The 26,330-nt window shown below is 40.7% G+C and overlaps 1 protein-coding gene and 1 long non-coding RNA gene across 2 annotated transcripts in view; both read right to left on the bottom strand.

Annotated features, from left to right (window-relative positions):
* LOC147614707 (uncharacterized) overlaps window positions 1-26,330 on the bottom strand; it is a 173,649-nt gene that overhangs the window by 64,512 nt on the left and 82,807 nt on the right. The window lies entirely within an intron of this gene.
* Window positions 17,733-20,759, bottom strand: LOC147614708 (disease resistance protein RUN1-like). The gene is made up of 4 exons (XM_086779738.1): window positions 19,859-20,759; window positions 19,642-19,820; window positions 18,960-19,190; window positions 17,733-18,727 (listed from the first exon to the last, which is right to left on the bottom strand). The coding sequence occupies exons 1-4, from the start codon at window positions 20,757-20,759 to the stop codon at window positions 17,783-17,785; spliced, it is 2,256 nt and encodes a 751-aa protein (XP_086635864.1). The 3' UTR covers window positions 17,733-17,782.

The raw sequence follows: 26,330 nt of genomic DNA on the forward strand, positions 1-26,330 counted from the left end.
AAGAAGCGCTGATTTTAAGAATGAGAGAGAGAGAAAGCCTTTCCAAGAAGGCATAGCATCTGTTTATCATTTTAAGATAACAAACAATTTAGAAAACCATTTTAAAAAAATAAGAAATAGTAAGATTTCTTACTTACATGAAATTTTGGGAGCTTTCCTTTGGCTTGATGGTTTGAGGGATCTACTCTTGTTTGTAACAAGAGTGGCCACCAATTCTTTAGAAGAGGGAATGGCCAAAAACTAATGAATTATTAAGAAATTCACAGTTCTTGGCTCTTGGGAGGAGGAGTAGAGTAACAGTGCATAAAACACTATTAATTAAGCTTCAACAAAGAGGGAGGCTTCTATTTATAGGAAAAAGTGAGCTCCTAACCAAGCAAACTGATTCTAGAATTTTTCAGATCAGTTTGGTCAATTTTTGACCATTTTTAGGTCACTTTAGCTTACTTTTTGGAACTAGACTTGAATTAGGAGAGAGGAGAGATGAAATATCTCAATTTTTGATAATTTTAAACTCCACCACACATGTGAAGTAGGCGCCTCCTTCATGAGGGGGGGAATCCCCATTGTGAGGTGTCAAAAAACCTTTTTTTTAGTAATTCCTTTGGTCCTTAGTCCACTCTTCATCTTTTGTGAGTATTTACGCATTTTTGGGGGGATTTTCTTTATTTCTTCTATTTATCTTCTCCACACATTTGGATGAATCTAATTGGCCCCTCAAAACCTTAATTTACAATTTTCAGAAAATCTGGACCCCTAAGATAAGGCCTCTTGAACAAATTATACTTGATTTCTAATGCACCTTCTGAAAATCTTTTTGAACTTCTGTTTCGGGGGCACTTATTTTACTAAGAAGAGATATTTTTCCATCCAAAAATATTCAAAATCTGAATAATCTCTCTCTAGAATATTTTCTCTCTCTAGGCCAAAACAAGTAAAAACAAGATCTTTTATATTTTTGAAGAGGGGATTGATTACAGGGGAAGATGCTGGACATCTTGAGAGGCTGGGGAGGAATCTTACATTCTCTCCCACTTGAAAAATGCGAGATGTCCTCATCTCGCAAATTAGGGATAATCCCGCAACAGTTCGGCTTCTTTCTCCCAGGTGGCATCTTCAAAAGGATAGAACTTCCATTTGACCAATAATTCTCTTAGAATTCTATTCCTGAGAACCTTTTCTCGAACATCAAGGATTTCTTCAGGTTGGAGTTCCATCTGCCCTTGGGTTGAAGAAGTTAAGATTTCATCATCAAGCACATGATTTGGGCTTGGTACATACTTTTTAAGAAGGTTGACATGAAATACATTATGTACTTTGAGATGAGGAGGCAGAAGAAGCTCGTAGGCTAAGTCACCTACTTTCTTTGTAATCAAATATGGCCCACAATATCTGGGGGATAACTTCTTGTTCTTTCCAAGAGATAGAGAACTTCTTTTAGGGCGTACTTGAATGAAGACCATATCTGCTTCTTCGAATTTTCTGTCTGTCATCTTCTTATCTGCATACTGCTTCTGTCTATCCTGGGCAGCTTTTATATCTTTACGAATTGCCTGCATCTGCTACTCCATGACGTCAAGCATCTGTCTTGACATCTCGACCCTAATCAATGGGTCGGACCAAGTTAAAGGAGTTAAGCAATCTTGTCCATATAGAGCTTTGAAAGGGCTCATCCCAATACTTCAGTGATAAGAAGCATTGTAAGCAAACTCGACTAGATGCAGATAGCTTAGCCACTTCTTGGGTTCCCTGCCATAGCATGACCGAAGTATATCTTTGATTACTTGGTTTACCCTTTTTGTTTGACCATCGGTCTTAGGGTGGTAAGCTGTGCTGAGATCCAAGAAAGTTCCTACTGCATCAAAAAATGCAGTCCAGAATCTTGACGTGAATTTGGGATTTCGATCACTTACTATTCTTCTGGGTAGGCCATGCAATCTGAAGATTTCCTTGAGGAACACTCTGGCCACATCCACTACAATAGTGTAGGTTTCTTTTACTGGAATCACATGGGCAACTTTGGTTAGTCTATCAACTACCACGAAGATGGAGTTGTAACCTTATTGCAATGAAGGTAATCTAGTAATAAAATCCATACTGATGCATTCCCACTTCATCTGGGGGATGTCTAATGGATGTAACTTCCCAGGCATTTTTACTCTCTTGGCTTTGACTTTCTGATAGGTCAGACATTGACGTACATGATTAAGCACATCCTTTTTTCGACCAGGCCAAAAGAAGCTTTTCTTCATAGACATGTAGGTTTTGATGAAACTTGGATGTCCTGCAAAATAAGGCTGTCATGGGCTTCATTCATCAGAATTTGATCCTTAGTTTCCTCATCATTGGGAATGCATAGCCTGTGATTATAATACATAATTCCATCATCCAGGCTGTACCCTTGAACTCGGTTCAACTCCTGTGGAGTTTTGCTTTCTTGCATAAGTAGGGTAGCAATAGGGCCAAAGAATCTATCCTGCATGATCTTCTCTCTTAATCAAAGGATTTGACACTACAGTAATTGCAAGCAAGGAGGCTTTTCTACTAAGGGCATCTGCTACCACATTTTCTTTGCCTGGGTAGTACTTGATTTCAAAATCAAATTCTTGCAAGGTCTGCATCCACCTTCTTTAACTCATAAGATTACCATAATTTACTAGCATATAAGTATAAAAAACCATTTTCTGAACCTCTAGCTTCACAAGCCTAGAGTTTGATTTGTGAATTGAGAATTTCTCCATGAGAAACATCAATTGAATAGAGAATTGGTCATAGGAATGACCATTCTTTGGGGGAGAGAGACATAAAGATAAAAAGCATCCTAATTAAGCATAAATGTAAACTCTTTACAACTCTTAAGAAAAGATTGATTTGCATTATAAACACTTAATTTAGAAACTTCTCAATCTTGAGAGGGGTTGAGAAGTGAAAACATTGAGAATAGTAGAGAAAAACCATAAAATTACACTTTACCTCTTGTTTTTGCTTGCTTCTCTGTCTTAGAAGAAGCCCCCAACCAATCAATTGGTTAGTGTGCTGAAAGGAAAGCTCTAAGGATGGTTGAAGAGAGAGAGAGGCTCCACTCTCTCCAAAAGTAGAGGATTTTAAAGAGATAATAAAAATATCATTATTTTAATGTAATACTGGCATGGTATAATTCACATATCTTTTTACAAAAGACTAAGGATCTATTTATAGGTGAGAGAGGCCTCTAACCAAGTCCAACTAGGTTCTAGAATTTTGCAAGTTCGGTTTGATTGAATTTGGATAAGATTTGGACCTAGTTTGGCTCCCTTTTGATTTGGTTTGAAGAGGAGAGATAAAAATATCACAATTTTTTTGAGTTAAAAACTCCACCACATGTGTGAAATAGGCGCCTCTTTGAAGTCTCCCCCCTCCTTACCAAGGTGTCAAAAATGTATCATAATACCAAAATATCTCATTTTTTTAGTAATATCTCATAGTTTTTAACTAATAAACCTTGTACTCAGTCAACTCTTCATCTTATGTGGGCATTTACTTATTTTTGGGTATTTTCTTTTATTCATTGGATTTATCTCCTCCTCACAGTTGGATTGATCCTATTGGCCCATAGGAACATTAATTGGACCATAATCTAAAAATTTTTGAAAATCTAAACCCTTAGGCTAAGGTCCTTTATACACATTTTCAATTAATTCCAATTGCACATTGAAAAGTTTTTTTTGAATTTCTGTTTCAGGGGAAACCATTTTAGACACTATGAGAATTTTTATATCCAAAAATATCTCAATTTTGGATTACCTCTCTCTATATATTTTCTCTCTCCAGGCCAAAACAGGGTAAAACAGGATCTTTCTTCTATTTCAGAGAGGGGAATAATTACAAGATCAGCAGGGAAGGTTTTTACACCTGTACACCTCAAAAGCTGGAGGGAGGAATCTTACACTCTCTCTCTCTCTCTCTCTCTCTCTCTATCCATCATGGTGGTTTAGTCGCCATGTTTTGTGAGAATTGGGATACAACCAATCCCAATAACCTATAAGATTGAGTCACTTGTTCAGTAATGGCTCTTGATTGTCATCATGCAACAAGAAGATGTGAGAAACATTCTCTCTCTCATCCTTTCTATATACCATTTTTATCCCTCTTTATCTCCATATTTGCTCATTGTGATTTTTCTTAGTCCTTTTACAAGATTAAGGAGCCGAATGCATCCACACTAAGTGTGCATGTGCCTTCTTTCTATGGCCACACCACTGACACATTCTAGTATAAGAGGTTTGTCTTGCAGGATCATCTCATTGATGAAGAATTGTAAGACATTCTTGTGAATCTCTCGCGAGAGTAATAAGTCATTACGTTTGGAGGCCACCCTGTTAGTCGCTCTTGATGATCCAAGATTTAAGGGCATCACATTACAGTGATGCATCCAGCATCTTGAGACATGGTCAGCCTTGTTAGAGTAGAAGTAGTGTGCATGGTGGCAATGGTGGTGATTGTGGTAGCCTATGTGTTGGCATGGATGCAGTAACACCATCGCTTTCAAGTTCTTGAAACCCATTATTCACTCCAGATCTTATTACCCTATAATGAAACCCACATAGCTATGGCATCAACCCTACAAATGAGTATCCCATCTACCCCACAAGAAAGTGTCACATCTACTCCGGAAGTAACCATCCCTCCATCCTTGTGAGGAAACCCAGGTGTGCACAACTTTTACATCTCATATGCTGCGTGCTTCTAATCTACCTCCTTATAATGTACCTCCTTATAATGTTGATGATGCTCGGGGAGTAATCCTCCTTAATGATGCTGATAAAGGGGTCATTGAACACCGGATGAGGCAATTGCTGAGGCTAGCTTTTCAAAATGAGGTGATGATGCATTGGAAGGAGATCTCAGTTTCACAAGAAGAATTATTACATTATTGAACAGCTCCACATGGAATATTTAGTAGTAGATGCAAAACGATTTGAAAAAAAATGGATGCTTGGTGCGATGAAACATCACCTACTCACACTTGTAGGGTTGCAAGAAGCAAGGTAAGAACAAACATATTGGCATCAGTGAGCATGATTGGAGGATTGTATCCAATGAGAATCCTAGTAAGTAGAAGTAGTAGAAAGAGGCAAGGAGCCATAGCTCATCTGTCTCACATCTAGGTTGGGGCTCTTCTTTGCTTACTTCATAAGTTCTGTAGAATCTTGGTAACCTCATTCACCAACACATATTTGTGACTATGCCATTCACCCCACAACATGGGTGCTCTCCTCAATTGGATGTAAAATGAGTGCATGGTAGGTGTCAACTGGGCTGAGGCTTTTATGGTAAGAAAAGTTTAATTGCTACAACTTCTCTTGCTAATACTCTATTCCATTATTTGACCAATAGCTTGTAAGTAGAGAGGGGTCACTAATCCTCCTTGATGAGTTGATGCCAAAGGAGAAGAGGACATCGTTTAGAAAATGAAGGAGAAGAGGACACGGATGATCATAAAGAGTTCTTTTCAAACAACACTGTATATGTCTTTGTAGACCTTTTGAGATGCGTAATATAGTTAGTCTTTTGTAGACTTTTGATGTCATTTTTGTGATAATGAAGAGTACCTTTCAACAAACACTATACTTCTCTTTTCTAAACCGTTTGAGATGCATATGTCATTTTTGTGCTACCTCATTGTATCTTGACAAATAAAAAGAATGGTATGTTACTATATCCCTTTGCATTACCTTTGTTTCTCTCCCTCATCTCCAAAAAATCAGCATACATAACTTTAATCACACTTAAAGTGGTATTTGTTGCCTACAAAGCAGGATAACCAAACTCGCAATAGCCATGTTATCTCACTCTTTTTTTTTTTCCTTAGCCCTAAGCATCAGTAGAAATGTCTTCAATTTTGTTATGCATCGAAAAGAATGTCACGAAAATAATACAAATTTAAATTAAACATACAAAATAAGCAAACTTTAATAAAACATATACGTGCCATGATCGTGGTAGATAGCACATCATGGAAAATATATATAACGATCATGATATCGTACATTCATGTTTTACTATAGTGATATATCACTTTTGTGCTTTTGTAGAACTATCGTGGTATAGCACGTTGTCGTGATGTGTGCGGAGTAGCCAGGAAAGTACGAGACTTTTAGCTGTGAGAGTTGGTGCCAAACCTAACAAGGGAACTCACATTCAAAATTTCCCAAAAAGCATAAGACAAAATCATCCTCAAATTCGTGTTCCAATTGCTTATCCCATTCCAAGCATAGATTCACTGGCTTCTTTTTCCAAAACTTTCCAGCTAATCACATGTAGGCATAACATAACCTTTAAGTATTTCCAACATACATGTGTCCCCTTTCATTCCATACATCCACTGTCACCATTCCCAACATCTCATAATGTTCTTTATCACCTGAAAATCTGGCTTAAAATTCCAACAACTCACAAACACAAAATGATATTCGGCATAACTCAAACATATTCATATGATTTTAAAAGAAATCCATGGCCTGCATTTAGTTCCACTAAGGTAGAATCAAAATCAATTCTCACTAGAGTCGTTGCTGCATTTCTGACTCTTTGATTCCATGTCATTTGATGGAATATTCTCACATTTCTTCATATCAAAATCCACCCTTTATTTTTTTTAACAAAACCTTAGAAGGTTCGTTGGAATCGTGTATTAACAAGAGGTAGGTAAAAAAAAACAAAGAGATTTTTATCAAGCTTCACTTATCTGACGACGTGGAAAAGCGATTCATTCGGATTTTCTTGAAAAATATTCTTTCCACGCTTCACTGCAGGCAGCGTAGAGCCGGCGCATAGCTAGGTTTGTGAATTTGTAATAAGCATATCATTAGATAGAAGCAACTTTGCTCTCTATTTCGAGCCCCAACACACCATACACAGTCGCTCACTGCATGAAACCAAACGTTCTGGTCGAATGGACGCTGTTCCTTCACTCTGCAGAAATTTTTCTCACACACTGGTTCGCCGCCGTCTGCCTCCGGTATATCTCACTCTTTCCCGCGGAGAACTCGTGCTTACCACCCTTTTTTCAGCTATTCATCCGGATTTTCCAATTACAAAATGCTGCGCTTGCTCCAGAAAATTCTAAATTACAGAAATATCTTCCCTTTTCCACGTATGCTGCTAGCCACGTATGTTGCTAGCCTTAATGCTTTGTTTCTAACCTTAGCATTAAGGTTGCAAGGCATAACCTTAACATACATTCACCCATAAGGCATTTTAGCCGATGACACTTTGAATTCTCTGCTTTGGCACAAACATAAGATTCCCAAAGCATTCTCACACCTATGAAGACATGCTTACAAGCCCCATGTTTTCTATCTCCACATTAGATATACATAAGATACATGTACCTCTACATGATGATCCATGAAGTCCAAGTGCAGTTTTCTATCTCCACATTTTCCCCACATTCAATGAACTCTTCGGCACTGTGATGTTCATTAAATCTCCATTTCTCTTGACACCTTCATAGTTTATAAATCATCATATCGGCCCATGTGATTTATAGAATCCCCAATTGCTCATTCAAGTATTTCTCCATGCCTTCATAAATGCATTCCTTTGTGCATTGGTATGCCCTCATGCCATCATATATAACTGGATGCTTCTAACTTGCCCATGAGCTCTGAGTAACAGCAAAAACATCATCCTCCATACTCATATACAAAAACTCCTAGATCTGGCTCAGCCTCAGCTCGTCTTATTGAACCTCATTTACAATATGAACATATGTACATGGCATCCATTAGGAAGTGAATGGGGTCTTCTTGGGCCCTTTAATTTGCCCAAGCCTAATCAAGGTGATTAAGGAATAGCCAAATGGGGGGTTGCCATGTGGACTGAAATGTTGGGTTTGTAAGAGAGGTGTAAGAGTGGTCAAAGGGTGCACTTTTTCTTCCAAAAAGGGGGGGAGGCAATTTTACAATTTTCGGACCTCCATAACTTCTACATACAAGCTCCGATTTGAGCGGAGATTATAGATCCGTGATCTACGCATCAAGAGCTTTCCATAGATATGTTACATGATATGGTTTTGTCCGCTAGATTTTAAATTTGATTTTCCCTCCAAAATTCAAATTCGAATAAAGTAGCCGTTTTGAAGCTTCTAATTAGAAAACGTTTCTTCTTAAGAGAAAAGGTTTGACTCCTTAAACTGCCAAATAAAAGGGCCCAAGAAGCCTTCCATTGAGGTCCTAATGCATATAATGACTCGTCATAGCACTTAACCCATGCATCTGGATGTGTATTTGATGGCCTCACATGCACGGTTTCACATCATAGACGTGCCATGGCACGACATCCACCCCCTCTAAACCTGCACATCCTCTGGTATGTGCCAAATCATCATCAAGGTCCACATATAACTGGATGTCGTCTTCATCTTCTGCAGTTCCAGGAAGATTATCCTCTTCCTCTTCAATCATATCCATACTACCACTGTCAAGCTTCTCATCCTGAATCTCTTGTGAATCAAAAGGATCACCATCATGCCTTCTTTTAAATATCTTGATTCTTTTGCCAGCCACAAGATTCTTTACTTCTGTTCCATCAAGCTCACACAGAGTATACGTGGCATTTCCATGCACATGCTTGACAATGTAAGGGCCAAACCATCTTTTTGCAAATTTTCTTTGAACAGTGAATTGGTTGTCAAGGCTACTATCATACATTAGAACCCAATCACCTTCTTCAATAGGTTTTGGCCGGAGTCTGTGTCTACTATCAAATCTTTCTTTATTTTTCAGCCTTGCATCTTTCAAGCGAGCTTTAGCAAGCTCTACATCTTCAGGCCTCCTCTCCAACTGTCTTATTCGCAATGCAAGGAGGTCATCTCTGTTCAATCCATCCACCCAGGGCAATACATTCCAAGTTAGAATTACTTCTTCAACTGGCATCACTGGCTTCTGACCATACATTAATTCTGCAGGCATATATCCTGTCACTGAGCTATGAGTTGTACGGTCAGCCCACAAGGCATATGGTAGCAGCTTTGGCCACTCTCTCATCCTTTCTCTGCATGCCTTAGCCAAAGCTTTAATGATTGGAGGATGTCCTCGCTGACTTTTCCCATTGCCCTCAGGATTGTAAGCACATGTTAGGGACAGTTTGATACCAATTCTAGAGAAGAATTCCCTTGCTTCTTCAACATCTAGCTCACCCCTATCAGCTGTTATTTTCCCAACACAACCATATCGGCAGATCACATCTTCCAAGAGAAATTTACATACTGTTCCCGTACTCTTTGTTCTAAGAGCACGCCCTTCTACCTGATTTGTCAAATCTTCTCTTGCAAGTGCTATATACCGCATCCGCCAAATTCCCAAAGGCATTGTAACTAGATCCACTACCCATTTGTAGTGCATGGCAGGTGGGTAGGTTGGTTGCAAGCCATCACGATGCCGCACATTTGAGTACATTTGGCATACTATGCATGTTTCCACATATTGGGAAATATCCTTGTACATTCCTCTCCACCAATATTTTTCCTTTATTTTGGTAAAGGTGGCCCACACACTTCTATGCCCAGCCCAGAGACTCTCATGGAATTCTTTCACAAGCTTTCCTTGAGTCTCTTTATCACATATGACTCTCTGTGGCATAGCATTCCTCTGTTTAGGATGCTTCCAGAGATACCCATCCTTTAGAAAGTAACCATATGCTTTTCTACGGATCCTCTTAAATTCTGAGTCAGACCAATTTTCTTGCCTTGTCAGAGTACTCAAATATTGACCAATAAGCAACCAATCTCCTTCATATATTTCCTCAATAAAAGACTCAAGTGCATTTGATAGGCAAATATGATCCCCTTTTGCATATGCTGTAGTATAGAACTTTGTACCCACATCATCAATGTCACTAATCATCTCTTTCTCATCTTCATACCTAGCTCTTGATAGCATATCTGCAACTGGATTATCTTTTCCCGCAATATGCTCAAACTCAGGATTTAGTGACTTGATATAAGTAATCCACCTAAGCATAGCAATATCTGGAGTGGTACAACTTGCTATCATCCCAAGAAGTGGCAAGCAATCAGTCTCCACAAGTACAGATGCCCCAATAAGATATTCTTTTTCACATTTTAGAGCAGTGACTATCCCCCATAACTCTCTCTTGATCTGTGGATACTTTCGTTGCCGAAGGCTTAACACCTTTGCTCCAAATCTAATTACATACCTATGATCATCCTCATCATCTTGCCCTACTGCCCATCCTATCCCAGTAGGACTAGTATCAACTATAACAATCACAGGCCTGCCACACTCATAATCTGCCTTTCTCAAAATGGGTGATGATTGGAGCAAATATTTCAGCTTCCGCATAGCTTTAATATGTACTGCACTCCACAAAAATTTTTGATTTTTTCTCAAAAGTTGATAAAGAGGATCTGCTACATGTGCATAATGTGGGATCCAAATAACATAAAAGACACATGCTCCAAGAAATCTCCTTAGCTCTGTAACATTAATGCATGTCTCTTTCATTCTTTGTATTGCATCTATTTTGGCTGGACAAGGTCGGCGTCCACTAGTACTACAAAGATGTCCCACTATTAGCACTTCACCAACTCCAAACATTGATTTCAGCCCAGATAAAGTAAGATTCACTTCTTCAAGCCTGGATAGAATCATGTCACAATCCTTTATATGATTTGCCACAAACTTGCGGCACCCTTTTGAATCCAAATCCCCATCTTTGTCTTTCTCATCACAGCCCTTTATTGGCACATCATCCAAAAATGGCATAGTTTTTTGTGGTATGAAGTCTCGTAAGACTTTATTCATTCCATTCATCATATGTGCCACTGAGTTAGTGGCTCCCTGTGGTAAGGTACACATCCTTACTAATCCCAAAGGAGTTCTCATTGTGGTCAAGTCCCTGCTTTGTATATCCAGCTGGAACTGATCATATCCCGAATACAGATCACCCATAGAGTATATAGCTTTCCCTGCAAATGCTTCTGCAAACTCATCCACAATTGGACCTGCTCCCACATTCCTGATTGTGACTTTGTTTACAGGTTGCATGTCTTGAATAAAGCGCAATGTCCCATTTTTCTTTGGTACAGTAAACCATCTGTTGGAATATGGGGCACATGAAGGCTCCAAGATTCCCATCCTGATCTTTTCCTTTAGTAATTCCATCAACTTTGGCAAGAGAGCCTTTGGAACTGGAATTGGCCGCAGGTTCCAGGGCACATGTGGAACAGTAAAGATCACCATTGGTGCTGCTACACTTGGATCAACACAGCCTATCTCATGCGGCTGAAAAGCAAAAGCTTTCCCATGTTTTACAAGCATCTCCTCAAAGCATTCCCTTTCCACTGACAACAGAAAATCCTTCTCACCAATCTTCAGTTCTTTTAGAGTTTCTTGAGTAAATTTATGTCCAATTTTCTTCGGATCTCTAAGATTTGGCTGCTTTGAAGCTTCATCTATCTTCTCCTTGCTTCCTGGTGGCAAGGGCAAGGCAACTGGTTTCACCTTCTTTGCAACCGTTTTGTACTTTGTATCAACATGAGCATCCATCTCACAATTCATGTTTTTACATTCCACCCCCTTAAATTCCTGGATTATATCATACATCTCCACAGATGAGACCTTTATCATTTCATTTCCACCCTGTAAGCATGCTCTTCCCATATCAAAAAGCACATCCATAGTATCTATAAATGACACCTCATCAAGCACCCCTGAAATAAACTCATTCTTCTCCAAAAGACCACACTGCTCAAAACTTTTTTGTTCATTTTGTATATGTTTTTGCATGCCACGCTTCAAATCCTTGCTTTTTACAAAAACCAGTGACCCATAGCTGGAGAATCCCTGAAAATTTGCTGAAAAACTATTTACATTGATTGAGTCCTACGAGAACTCATTTTCCCTTGTACCATTGGAATCCCGCTTTACAATGGCACCTGGCCAAAATCCCTCATCTCCCTGTAATTCATAAACTCTCTGTTTATCTTTGGGAGTGACTGTGCCCGAAGAGACTCACGATTCCTTTCATGATTAATGCAAACTGTCAAAAACTGAACAGCCTTTTTGCCATCTTTACTCCTTATTCTTGCATATGCTGAACCATCATCTAAAACCTTTGTTTCCATCCTTATAGCTGTAATGTAGGGTTGCCCAAGGATAAGGGGATACGATGACATTTCCTGAACAAAGAAATTCTGATCATCCTTCACATCCCCTATAGTTACCCTTACATTTGGACATGCTGCATAAAGCTCTCCAGATGAATTATTAGCTGCTTTAATCATCCACCCATGATCCACATCCATTGGCCACTTACATTTGTTATAGAGATTTTTAGCCATAAGATTTATTTCAGACCCATGATCAATTAGAGCGACATATGGCTCTTCCAAATCACCTATCTTGACAAGGGTTTCAGTGGTTGCTCTTGCCCAATGACTCCTGGAGTAATGACTCTTTGTAAGAACTTCTTTTTCATCATCCTCTTCCACAAAGCGCACTTGTCGTGCCCCATCAGCAGAGTGATTACATTCCACCACATTTTCTCTCTCTTCCTTTTTCTGTACCTGTACTCCATGAGTCTTGGAAGTGCTTGCCTCCCCTTGTGATGGAATAGATTCAATTATGGACTGCCTTTTTCTTCGTATAATATCAATTATCTCATCATGAAATTCTTTCTTTGCAATCCCCAAGACTTCCCCTAGTGTGAATTCCACCCTGCTGTTTAGAATCCTTTCTTCAAGTACCTTTTTGAGATCTGTTGCAACTTCAATATCAGATTGAAGCTTGTAGAGTGGACTTTTCCCTTTACCCTTCTCCTTCATTTTTGCTGGCACTTCTTCCATTGAAACATCCTGTGGAGGTCTGCTATGCTGTGGAGGCATATGTGATGGCCCAGGATCCTTCTTTTCACTTCCATGTGTAACTCTTTTTGATGGCCCTCCTTCCTCATTTTCCCTTTTACGCTTCTCCTCTACCTGTGCCTCATTATTTTGGCATTTGGCAATATAGGCATGAATGGATAAAGAATCCACAGGCTCCTCCCAGCCAGTCTCAAGACGTATACAATCACCTGCCTCATGCAAAGCTTGCTTTGACACTTTCTTTGACGCAATTAATTCCATTGTTGATGGCCAAAAATTATCATTTTCATAATCCTCATCATTCTCAAATCCCTGCTTTAATTGACCAACCTTTAATCCATAGGTTGCTGCCTCAACCATAGAAATGGCATGACTAGCAGCCATATCCTCTACCAGCTTTTTCATCCCTCCTTTCCCAAAGTTTGTACTCAATGGAAGACCAGTCTCTGTAAGATGGATTTTCTCATCTTTGAAAAACACAAGTTGATTTTTAAGAGCTTCTTTATAGCTGGTACAATCCTTCTTTGCATGCTCTGGGTCATCACACCATATGCATCTATATGTAAACCCTTCTTTGCTTTGAGGTCTTTGCATAGAAGCCTGCCCCAATGGTAGACCTTTTTCTTCAATCCTGGACATCTTCAATTTTAAGTCACGCATACCCTTGATAAGCTCATCCATTGGCCCATCTACCTTGGGAATTGCAGCAGCTGGTTTGGGTAGATTTTCAGGGGCAACAGCAGCTATGGGGGGTGCAGAGCCCATCACCATTTTATCCCTCCTCCGCTGCCGCTTTGCTAACATAGTGACTGCATCCTCAACATCATTCCAATCACTCTTTAATCCCTGCTCTGTATCCTTGTCCTCAAGGAGGATTTCCAATTTCTCCTCGAGATCTTTCCCAGCTGCCTGTAAGAAGAGCTCTGTTTTTTCTCTATCCAAAGTTGCACGCTCTATCCTTGACAACTGGGTATAACGCTTCTCAAACTCTCTTAGCAATTCTGTGGCAAAAATTCCCATTTTAGGTTTTGTGACCCATTCCAAGAAAGTTCGTTTGGTCACTCGCTCAGAATCCTCCATGAAATATTCATCCTTTAAAGCAAGCTTGAACTCTTCCCAATTTCTGCCACCCTGTGCTGTCTGCAATCCTTTTATGCGCTCTCTTATTTCAGGAACGCATACCAGCTCGAAACTTCGAACCATATCCTCCTCAGTCACCCTGTTTAGCTCCATCTCCTTTATATAATTGCGCAGGTACTTTGTAATGTCCTTCCCATCAAATTGATCCACCTTTTTCACAATTGATTGCAATGCCTTGGTCGTGGAAATTTGTCCCCTCTCAGCAGCTTGTTGCTGTTGCATGTACATGGTAAACATTTGAAACATCTGCATAACTCCGGGGTCAAAATGAACCCCCTGACCCTCAGAATTCTCAGCCATAGCTTCCCTGTATATTTCACCACACTCTCACCCCAGCAGTTTCACGTCGGGTTCACCAAAGCTGTCGTGACGTGGGCGGTGTCGCTGGGAAAGCACGAGGCTTCTGGCTGTGAGAGTAAGTGGTTGAACTTCAAGGGGCATCACTAGCAAAAGCTAGAACCATCATTAATTTAAGACTCAGCCATACATGGGTAGTCAAAGCAAACGAAAGCCTCATGATCCAAGCCAAAAACTGGCATTAACATAGCTTGATTCATAAAACTCATCACATCAAACCCCAGAAAAACATCTCATAGGTATATACATCCAAGATTCATGGCCAGCATTGGCACCATAGTCCATATCAAAGACAAGGCTGACATCATCATAACATGTCATAAACATAGGACCTCAACTTTATGAACCTTCACATCATATTCACAATACTGAGCTTTCAAGGCTTATGCATTCACTTGCATTCCCTCGGATCATAGACACATCAACAATATTTGCCACATGGAGGACCCGCATCAACCTCACAACTTTGCACCACTGTGGCTTTGACATCTGCATATAAGAACATTCCAATAATTCTAATGTATTCCTTCAAGCTAGGGATAAGGAAGCCTGTACAGTCAAAGGTCGATCGGCAGCTTCCACATCGTTGCAGTCCTTCAGCCCGTCAACTGCACACGCACAGCAGCCTCCTTTTGATTTGTCTTGCAGCTGCGCCAGAGGGAGCCCAGGCGACTATCTCTGCAGTCCTTCAGAACCCAGCTCTACCTTCAAAAACAGCTTAATGTCCTTGCCCAGCACCACCTCATGGAGCATGCTTATAAGCCAATTTGTTTGATCTTTCAAGATCGCAGCCACATGGATCGTTGTGTCCTCCGACAACTGCGACCTAGGCACGTTGGGTGGGGACCAAGATACACCAGCGTCAAGAAATCAGCCGACTTCCCTATCACAGCAAGAGTCCACAATCCCAGCTCTTCACTCCACGGTGATCTCCCTTTTAGTATAGCTGCTGCTGCGCTTCTGTCCTTGTCGCCTCTCACACCCACTCTTTGTTCTTCTGCAGCGCCTGTGGTTGTAGCTCGCCACTCAAACACCAGTCACGGGCTCTCTCCCTCTTGCGCCGTGTCCAGGCGACTCTCTCCTCTGACCAAAGCGGCCTCAATCCCTCTACTCGTGCAGTGGATGTTTATTTCCTTCGCTGCTCTCCTCCTTCGTTACCAGCCGAGGTGCTTCACAGCAACACCTCCTCACCTTTTTCGCCCATCAGAGGCGGCTCTTCTCTCTTATGACAAGCAGAGGCGACCCCCCCTAGACCCTGTAGGTGGTAGGATTCCCCCACAACTACTGCTCCAACCAGAGGCGGACCTCCCCTTAAACTCTGCTTGCAGCCCTTCCACGGTTCAGCAGCCCATCGCTGCTCTTCTCTGCAGCCCTCACACCAGAACACACCGGGCTCTCTTCCCCGTCGGCTTCCCGCCGTCCACACACACTCTTGGCTATACACACACACACATCGGCGGCGGCTCTCTGCAATCCAGTTGCGCCGACCAGCTTCCAGAAGCATGGGTTGGCAGCCCCTCAACGCTCCACGTTCCCTTTACTTTTTGGCCACTTAATATTATATATATATTTTTTTATTTTGCCTAAGATGGCCACCTTATTCTCCTTTTCACACCAAAGCAAAGGCAACACCAATATTAATTGCTCCCCACTTTCCACACTTTCCAAATGCAATCTGCAAGTGTCCACTCATTTCTTGGATGTGCACACAATTCAAGGCAACCAAACAGCTAAAACCACCTCAATCCAACCATATTCCGAACAGGCTTGTAACAAGCTCAGAGCCAATACCGTCAACCCTTAACACCTGGCGACGCCCTTAAAAGCAAAACCCTCCACACACCATACATCCCGTATGTACACAGGCACTTAATCCCATGCATCTGGATTTGCATTTAATAGCCTCACATGCATGGTTTCACACCATAGACGTGCTGTGGCACGACAACGTTTGTTCTTTTTTTAGCACTATGGTGATATAATACTGATATACCATGTTTGTACTTATGTAGCACTATCGTAATATAGCATGTTCGTGCTTGTGTAGCACTATCATGATATAAGTGGCATCCCTAGGCGGGAAAAACTTACACTTGACTGTATACACTTTTAAAATCATGTTTTTGAGAGGCTTTTCTCTCACGTTTAAAAATGCTTCTGGTTCCAATTCTACTTATCCTTAGGTAAGAAAAGAAACTTATTCATCATCCAATATATGACTAGTATCCGAGACACATACTTCTTTAGTAGATTAACATGAAAAATATTGTGGATTTTAGCTTAATTTAAGTATGGAAAGGTCCGTTTTCAATCCTCCAAGGTGAAAATTTCCATATTGTGTCTACTCTCCCTTTTTCAAGTCTAAAACCAATCCTTGTTAGGTTTGGAAATCTAGGCTTGGTAATATTCAAATCCTAGAGATCATGCCATGTGTGAGCCTTGGGTAGACACAAATCTTAAATGTACATGTCACTTTATGTCCACATGAGCTTCGAGAGGATCCACATAAGCACCGTGCCACCTCACCTTACCACTTTATGTCCAATGGTAGCCACCTTGTATGTAGGCCCATAGATCCAAGTGCAACGTGTGCTCCCAATTGGAGGAAGTAAAAGTTCGTAAGCTTGATCTCTGATTCTCAGTGTAATTACATATGGTCCACAATATCTCGTGTGGGTGGGTGTAAAAATGTAACTGCAGTAGTTTCAGATAATGCATCAAATTACAAATTAGCAAAACAAAATGTAATGACAAAGCATCCAAAGATAACATGGTTTTCACGTGCAGCTCACACGCTTAATTTTCTCCTTAAGGATATTGGAAAGTGTTTAATAACAATGGGATAGAGTACACAAACATCAAGGACAGAGAAAATGAATAGTGGACATATAGTGTTAATGATTATGTAGATTAAGCTAGTGGACATGTATAATAGAATTGAATTCCATAAACTTTGACGTTTTTTACCGATTTAACGGTGTTTTATATTTCATCGTTATAAGCACCACTCAATGGCATTTATAAACATTGCTAAAAGCACCGCTACGTGTGGCGCTAGAAAAATTAACAAAATACTCCAAATGAAGTCCACAAAAATATCCAGTAAAAATTTATCATATAAATTTATCAAACATAAATATTTTTATAATAAAGAACAAAAAATTTATAGTAAAAATTTATGTGATAAATTTTATAGTAAAAAATTTATCATATAAATTTGTAAAACATAAATATTTTTATAACAAAGAACAAAAATTCAACAAAATGTTATAAGCAAATCAATATGTAGAAAGGTATATAATGATTTATATCTTTTTATAGTACTATATGTAAAACTCACGTAGCTTTTTCAGCTGCCGGAAGGAAGCAGGAAGCTCCGTGATGGCTGAGCGCCATGCATGAAACTCTTCTAGACTTTCAAGAGACCCAAACTCTTCCGGCTTGCAGCTCAGAGCACCGATCCATGTCAAGCTTCCGTAGCTTTTTCAGCTGCCCGAAGGAAGAAGGAAGCTTCGTGATGGCTGAGCCCCTTCCACAAAACACTTCTAGACTTTCAAGAGACCCAAACTCCTCCTGTAGCTCTTGCAGCTGAGAGCACCAATTCATGTTAAGCTTCCGTAGCTTTTTCAGCTGCCCCAAGGAAGAAGGAAGTTTCGTGATGGCTGAGCCCCTTCCAGAAAACTTTTCTAGACTTTCAAGAGACCCAAAATCTTCCGGTAGCTCCTGCAGCTGAGAGCACTCATCCATGTCAAGCTTCCGTAGATTTTTCAGCTGTCCGAAGGAAGCAGGAAGCTTCGTGATGACTGAGCCCCTTCCACAAAACTCTGCTAGACTTTCAAGAGACCCAAAATCTTCCGGTAGCTCCTGCAGCTCATAGCACTCATCCATGTCAAGCTTCCGTAGCTTTTTCAGCTGCCCGAAGGAAGAAGGAAGCTTCGTGATGGCTAAGCCCCATGCACAAAACTCTTCTAGACTTTCAAGAGACCCAAACTCTTCCGGTAGCTCCTGCAGCTCAGAGCACCAATCCATGTCAAGCTTCCGTAGCTTTTTCAGCTGCCCGAAGGAAGAAGGAAGCTTCGTGATGGCTGAGCCCCTTCCAGAAAACTCTTCTAGACTTTCAAGAGACCCAAAATCTTCCGGTAGCTCCTGCAGCTGAGAGCACTCATCCATGTCAAGCTTCCGTAGCTTTTTCAGCTGCCCGAAGGAAGCAGGAAGCTTCGTGATGACTGAGCCCCTTCCACAAAACTCTTCTAGACTTTCAAGAGACCCAAAATCTTCCGGTAGCTCCTGCAGCTCAGAGAACTCATCCATGTCAAGCTTCCGAAGCTTTTTCAGCTGCCCGAAGGAAGAAGAAGGTTTCATCTGTAAAGTACATGAATCAAAGTTCAGAACATCTAAACTTTTAAAAGACCAGAGTCTTCTAACATTATCAAATTTTCAGCTGCTCAAAGGAAGTCAGTTTGCAATCATGGATTTCTTAAATTGAATTCTCTCTTGTAAAATTAAAGTTCACTTTTTAAAGTCAGATCTCATGAAATTACAAAAGTTTGAAGATCAAATCAAACATTTAAAAATAATAATAATGACTATATACCTTAAAGTTCCTAGTGTACCGGAATTCCAGCACAGTAAGAAACTCCAGGTCTAATATTTCTTTAGAAGGAGCCCATTTCAACCACCTTATTTCCAATGCTTTTAGCCCCTCATCATCACCCTCCAGATATGTTCCATGCAGAAAAAGCAATCGTAAAGATTGCATTTGGGAAAGCAAACTCGCATTCAAGTTTTTCCGGTAAGTGGCAAGCCCACGGATTTGATCAAGACCCTGCAACCATAAACCAAGCCATTATTGCATGGATCGTGTTTTATCAATCATGTAGATCTTACAATGTTTGGGCAATATCCATATATTTAACGAGTGTCTGGGTTATTGAGTCGATGGGAACTACATTAGTGAATGTAGATCTGTAACAAGCATCTGCATTATGCTCCTGCAATAGAGCCACCCACCCTCCACACCAGAAAAAAGCTTCAAAACAACAAGTGCAAGTGCAAAGATGGAAAAAAGGAAAAGCGACCAGTCACCAATCAGAAGAGTTTCTCGAGTAAAAAGTTAAGGATGAACAGTGGAACAAGTTGCTTTCTAGGCATTCGCAACAACTAATTTGAATCTTTGTAGTCTTTCCTTTTTGTATTGTCTTTACTTCCTACGGCATTGTTTGCATACATAAATGTGTGCTGAAAACAGATAAGTAAATAGAGAAGTGGATATGCACCTGCTTACTTCGCAGCACTTGCGTCAAGTCGGTATCATCCCACACCCTACTCCACTTGCCCGACTGTTTGACAATGCCTCTCCCCAAATCCCTCAAGTGATCGTGCATTGTCAGGCACTCATTTTCATCCACCTTCACTAGGCAGAGGTCTACCAAGCTCAAAAGGCAACTTATCCCCCCTCTACCAAATCATCGCTTTCCCAAAAGTATTCGGCACTCTGCCTGCCTTCACCAATCAAGAAGCAAGCCACATCTAGAAACATTTCCTGCTCATGCTTACTAAGAGCCTCATAGCTAACCTTCAAACAAGTCTCTATGCGTTTGAACGTTGAAGTAGCGCTACTACTTAAAGTCTTGATTGCTTCTTCCCAGAATTTCTTTTCCTTCCTCACCCTAAGATGCCTACCAAGCACCTCCAGCGAAAGGGGAAGACCAGCGCATGCTTCACTTACTTTCTCTGCTAGCTTTTCAAAACCTAGATCTGGCGAAGGCTTCTTGAAAGCGTTCAGACACAAAAGTTGCAAGGACTCATCACGGTCCATGCCTTGTACCTCATAGCGTTCACCCCTGATGACATCAGAGAAATCATTGCCGCCGTGAGGAAATACTGTTTGGTTCCTGGATGTTACAAGCATTCGACTTCCCGGCTGAAGGGATGCCAGATCTATGATTTCCTCGATGGATTCAAAGTTCTCTGGATCATCCAATATGATCAGGACCTCCTTCCCCCTTAATCCAGCTTTTAAATGCCCTTTCTTCTTTCCCACATCGTCCCCTTGGAACTTCTTTTCATGCAGCAAATCTTCGAGGAGCTGATTCTGTAATTGACTCGGTGTCTTACGCTGACAATTTTCCACAAAGCTTGCTGCTTGAAACTCCTTTCCAAGTCTCCTGTAAATAGCGCGAGCAAGAGTGGTCTTGCCAATGCCACCCATGCCCCAAAGCAGCACAAAGTACACACTTCCCTTTTCTTTCAAATGAAACAGCTCGAGCACATCATGGACCCTCTCCACCAAACCAACTGCTTTGAGGTCATCCTCCACGGGAATCCTGCCCTGAATCTCCTGTGCTATCCTCTCTACGAGAGCTTCCAGCAACCGTCCTTCAAAAATGCACATAATTAGATAATATCGCATAGATTAGTGATATAAGTGAGAAGATTAACTCTACAAAAAACGGTTGCAAATCAAAAGTAGTTTGGTACTTGTTAAAGGTCTCCAGGCGGAAGCCCTCGAGCCATGAGGCATCACACAGAGCATCCAGGCTACTTCCAGGTAATTTCTTCGAGTCAAGCAAGCCAGTTAGTGTTGTGTGAAGGCGCGTTTAAACTTCGCAATCCAGGCTACTTCCGGGTAATTTCCTCGAGTCAAGCAACATGTCCCACTCAGTGTTGTTGTGTGAAGGCGCGTTTAGACTTCGCAATGGTTTCTTTGAGTCAAGATGTCCCAGTCAGTGTGTGTGTGAAGGCGCGTTTAAACTTCGCAATGGTCTCTTCGAGTCAAGCAAAACCTCAGGCAACTTCTTTTGCAATGCTTTCCTCGAGTCAAGCAAAACCTCCGGCGTTTAACCTTTGCCATGGTTTCTTCGAGTGGTAGTCAGACTTACTCAATCATTGCTTTTATCTCTAAAACATAAGGATCATTGCTTTTATCTCTAAATAAAATACATGTTTCTATTTTCCATAATTGTCACTTCCGGGACTAAAGAGAAATGCTTTCTCTTCAAGATGTCCACTAAAGGACCAGGTTCAAGTGTGGACTTGGTAAACTGAATACGCTAATCAAAACATGGAGATCTATGTAAAGTTTGGATACATTTTGATTACACCCATAGAATTGATGGATGGGCAACAATGTCTTGTTCAGTTTACGATCCAAGGTGAGTTATTTACAACATGTCTCTATCGTAAAAGGAACACATGCTTTAGATGGTTGCTAGTTTCACAGTGCATTGATTGTTGGATTTTATTGTTAAGCTTGAAAGGGTTAATAGTGATTGTTATATGCGAGACAAAAGAGGAGGGTGTGACTCTCAAATACCGTTTTGGAATAATCTTAATAATGTGATAAGAGAACAAGGTTATCCACCAGCTGGCTTTGCAGGATTCATGGGCAGATGAAGCAAGTGCCAATTGGATAGCCAATAGAGTAGTGTATAATGGGGGACCATATAATGTATCAAAGGGTTGTGAAAGATCTTATCTTTTTCACTTAAAGCAAAGTTTGCAAAAGCACACAAAGAAACTTGTACAACAAGAAAAAACGACAAAACACCCTGACATGTGTGAGAAATGGCGACTCTCACCTACTGCTATTGAAGCATCAAGTCAGGCAAGTAAAATACACCGATGGCATAATGGTCATGCTCCCAAAGAAAACATCATGTGAATCCCATGATGGCTGATAAACACCGCATGGGTGCCCCGATAGATGAATACAAAGGCAGATGAGCAATAGGGCGCGGAGTCGCTTCTCTGTTCATGCCTGAACATGTGTGTTTGTGTGTGTGTCTCTCTCTCTCTCTCTCTCTCTCTCTCTCGCTCTCTCTCCATTAGAAGAGACGGACTTTTAAAACTTCGAGTCAAGCAAGATATCCCAGATGTCCCAGTCCAGTGTGTGTGTGAAGGCGCGTTTAAACTGCTTTTATCTCTAAAACATAAGGATCATTGCTTTTATCTCTAAAAGATAAGGTTACTGGCTGTGTGGCACTGCTCACCAAAAACTAGCAGTTAGTGTAATTTTTCAAAGCCAATATCCAGCTTCAAGGGTAGAGTTGTAGGTAGTTCTAAAGGACGAAAAATTTATTAGTACTTTGAATTTAATGATATGTAAAAATTATATTCTTTAATTTCTGTACAAAAATGGATAAACCTCGTTAATATTCGTAGAGGTTTCTCTCATGTAGTATAGAAGTATACCACTGCAGTATTTTTACTCATATAGTTTATTGCATATCTGGATTTCTAGTTTAAAAATATATTTAAAAAAGTGTTTTGTCTTTATGAAAACTGAACAGAATTCTGTGGTGTTTTCCATTGCTTCAGAAAGTAGTTTTTCGTGATGAGCACTCGCTACTAGCCTATAAAAGCATGTAGCTGCTGTAGCTTATAATATCAATACAATCAACCTTGAGTCGTGCAATCTAGTCTCTCTCTCTCTCTCTCTCTCTCTCTCTCTCTGTGCACACACATTAACGTGATGGAGATATTCGACCCTCCATAACCTACTTCCTATCTACTATGCTACCAAACCTTCATTTCCTATAGCATCAAGGTGAGTGGGCAAACTGGGATTGACTTTGGTGAAGGAGCTCGCATATTTGGAAGCCCGAGAAACCAGTCTTAGTTGGGCACATAAGAGCCCATCTAGGGGGGCAAGGGAGGCACCAAAATTGGGGGCTAGGAGGGTTATATCAAAATTCAGGTCCTCGTTTTGGCGATTTGTGCCTAAAGCAAGTTGCATGTTGGGCATCCTTGAATTTATGTTGGGGTGGAGGATTAAAAGGGCCTTTGTCAATTACAATAGGTACATAGGAGCTTATGCAATCTAGAGCACTAAATTGTTGCACATCGATCAAGCCCAAGGGCATGCATAGCTCTAAATACAGGGTTTGTGGTGATCTTTTGCAAAGAAATTGATAAGTTGCATTGCATCATCTTCACAAAAGTCAGGAGAGGAATAGCCTGGTCTCCTTTTATTTTCCCACAACACTCAGGGGATAAAGAGCGAGGAAACCATGAATCTAATACCATGAAAGTAGATGGGGGATTGAGGAGATTAAACATTACTAATCGAGTTGGTCCCAAATACATAGACATAGAGCTATATGTAGAGCATTAGGCGAATAGGATATGTATTGTAGTGGTCTAACTACAAGTTTGTCTTATAAGTCATGATATGGTGGTGCATATCTACCTTTCCTAATCTCAAAGGTGCCTCCGAGTAGCAAGTCTATGGTGGGAGATGTCTTCCTCCTGCTTTCCTTTTGTGTGCTCTATGCGTGCGCATGTGTGTATGCTAGATATAAGACAACATTGCAAGAATGCCACAATTAGTATCAAAGATCCACTTGCAACAAAATTGAAGATATGCATTTCTCACAATAAAGAGTAGGTATATCTTGTTGATTCACATGAACCTCCTATTTTTGTGAAGGAGAAGAAAGAGGGGTGTTCCCTGTGTTCCTTTGAGGAGAAGAAGGGAGAAGCTGCGGGCTGCAACCCCCTAGTAGCTAATTTTCAATTGCTCACAACACTGGAGAAAAGCACCCACTTATGCTTATGCTTTTTTTATTTAAAAAAAACAAGATAAACCACTATGGAGAGTCTTACCACATAGCATTATTGGTTTGATCCCACGGCTTTTCAGGAAATAGTAAAGTGTATTTGCAAATCCACGCTTTCATGTGAATCCCATGATGTGGCTGATAAACACTGCACGCGGACTCACTTCGCTGCTCAGGCGGGGTCGCTTGTTCATTCCTGCCCCGAGATCAAGATCGTCATCATCCTTGCCAAGAGACTGCCTGAACATCTGTGTGTGTGTGTGTGTGTGTGTCTCTCTCTCTCTCCCTCTCTCCCCCCACTACGTTTCTCTTCCTCTGCTTCTCTCTCTTAGCGCTATGTCAGCCTCTCGTCTCCATTAGAAGAGATTGGCTACTTCCAGGTAATTTCTTCGAGTCAAGCAAGATGTCCCCGTCAGTGTTGTTGCTTTCCTGACAGCTTTTTCTCATGATGTGTGTGCGTTTAAACTTCGCAATGCCGTTTAAATTTCTTCGAGTGGTAGTAAGACTTAGTCGATCATTGCTTTATCTCAAGGGTAGAGGTTCTAAAGGACTAAAAAACTACTAATACTTTGAATTTAATGATATGTAAAAATTATATTCTTTAATTTTTGTACAAAAATGGATAAACCTCATTATTATTATTTGTAGGTTTTTCTCATGTACAGAGGTATATCACTCCAGTATTTTTACTCAAATAGTTTATTGCATATTTGGATTTCTAGTTTAAAAAGAGAATTAAAAAAGTGTTTTATCTTCATGAAAACTGAACAGAATTCTATGATGTCCTTTTTCAAAAGAATCTCAAATATCTTGGATATATTTTTCAGTAGGCAGTTTTTCCATTGCTTCAGAAAGTAGTTTTTCATGATGAGCACTCGCTACTAGCCTATAAAAGCATGTAGCTGTTGTAGGCTTATAATATCAATACATTCAGCCTTGAGTCGTGCAATCTACTCTCTCTCTCTCTCTCTCTCTCTCTCTCTCTCTCTCTCTCTCTCTGTGCACACACATTAACGTGGTGGAGATATTCGACCCTCCATAGCCTGCTTCCTATCTACTATGCTACCAAACCTTGATTTCCTATAGCATCAAGGTGAGTGGGCACACTGGGATTGACTTTGGTGAAGGAGATCGCATATTTGGAAGCCCAAGAAAGCAGTCTTAGTTGGGCACGAGGGGGGCAAGGAAGGCACCAAAATTGGGGGCTAGGAGGGTTGCATCAAAATTCTGAAGGTCTTCGTGGCGATTTGTGCCTAATTAGGACATATTAAAAGTGGGGTTCCAAGAATTACAAGAGTTAGCAACAAGCAAGTTGCATGTTGGGCATCCTCGAATTTGTGTTGGGGTGGAGGATTAAAAGGGCCTTTGTCAATTATAATAGGTATATAGTGCAATCTGGAGCACTAAATTGTTGCACATCGATCAAGCCCAAGGGCATGCACAGCTCCAAATATAGGATTTGTGGTGATCTTTTGCAAAGAAATTGATAAGTTGCATTGCATCATCTTCACAAAAGTCAAAATTTGAGATTATCTTTGAGTCAATTGAGATAATCGCATATGCAGGGAGGAGATGCGCTAGCCACAATAAAAGTAGAGGAAAAATATTCACCCGGAGAGGAGAGGAATAGCCTGGTCTCCTTTTATTTTTCCACAACACTCAGGATAAAGCGAGGAAACCATGAATCTAATACCATGAAAGTAGATGGGGGATTGAGGAGATTAAACATTACTAATCGAGTTGGTCCCAAATACATAGACATAAAGATATATGTAAAGCATTAGGCGAATAGGATATGTGTTGTAGTGGTCTGACTACAGGTTTGTCTCATAAGTCATGATATGGTGGTGCATATCTACCTTTCCTAATCTCAAGGGTGCCTCCGAGCAGCGAGTCTATGGTTGCGAGATGTCTTCCTCCTGCTTTCCTTTTGTGTGCTCTATGTATGCGCATGTGTGTATGCTAGATATAAGACAACATTGCAAGAATGCCACAATTAGTATCAAAGATCCACTTGCAACAAAATTGAAGCTTTGCATTTCTCACAATAAAGAGTAGGTATAGCTTGTTGATTCACATGAACCTCCTATTTTTGTGAACGAGAAGAAAGAGGGGTGTTCCCTGTTCCTTTGAGGAAAAGAAGGGAGAAGTTGTGGGCTGCAACCCCCTAGTAGCTAATTTTCAATTGCTCACAACACTGGAGAAAGCACCCACTTTTTTTAGCAATTCTTTTTTTTGCCTTTGTACTACGAGATAAACCACTGTGGAGAGTCTTACCACATAGCATTATTGCTAACAGGGTTGACCCCCTCTCCAGTCGTATAGAATGCCATCTCTCCACCATTGCTGGTATTAATATTCAACCCATGGTAGGTTGCTTTGAAAAGATGTTGCCTTCTTGTCAC

This window comes from Cibotium barometz, chromosome 41 (assembly GCF_041138505.1).
Source record: "Cibotium barometz isolate CiBa-2024 chromosome 41, ASM4113850v1, whole genome shotgun sequence".
Classification (NCBI taxonomy): Eukaryota; Viridiplantae; Streptophyta; class Polypodiopsida; order Cyatheales; family Cibotiaceae; genus Cibotium; species Cibotium barometz.

What these genes read in the sequence shown, in the direction of transcription:
- LOC147614708 (XM_086779738.1), bottom strand. Translation starts at nt 20,759, where the DNA reads ATGTGCATTTTTGAAGGACGGTTGCTGGAAGCTCTCGTAGAGAGGATA. An exon ending in GATTGGTGAAGGCAGGCAGA is followed by an intron (nt 19,821 to 19,858) that starts GTGCCGAATACT and finishes GATTTGGTAGAG; the next exon opens with GGGGGATAAGTTGCCTTTTG. An exon ending in AAGTGCTGCGAAGTAAGCAG is followed by an intron (nt 19,191 to 19,641) that starts GTGCATATCCAC and finishes TTATGGTTGCAG; the next exon opens with GGTCTTGATCAAATCCGTGG.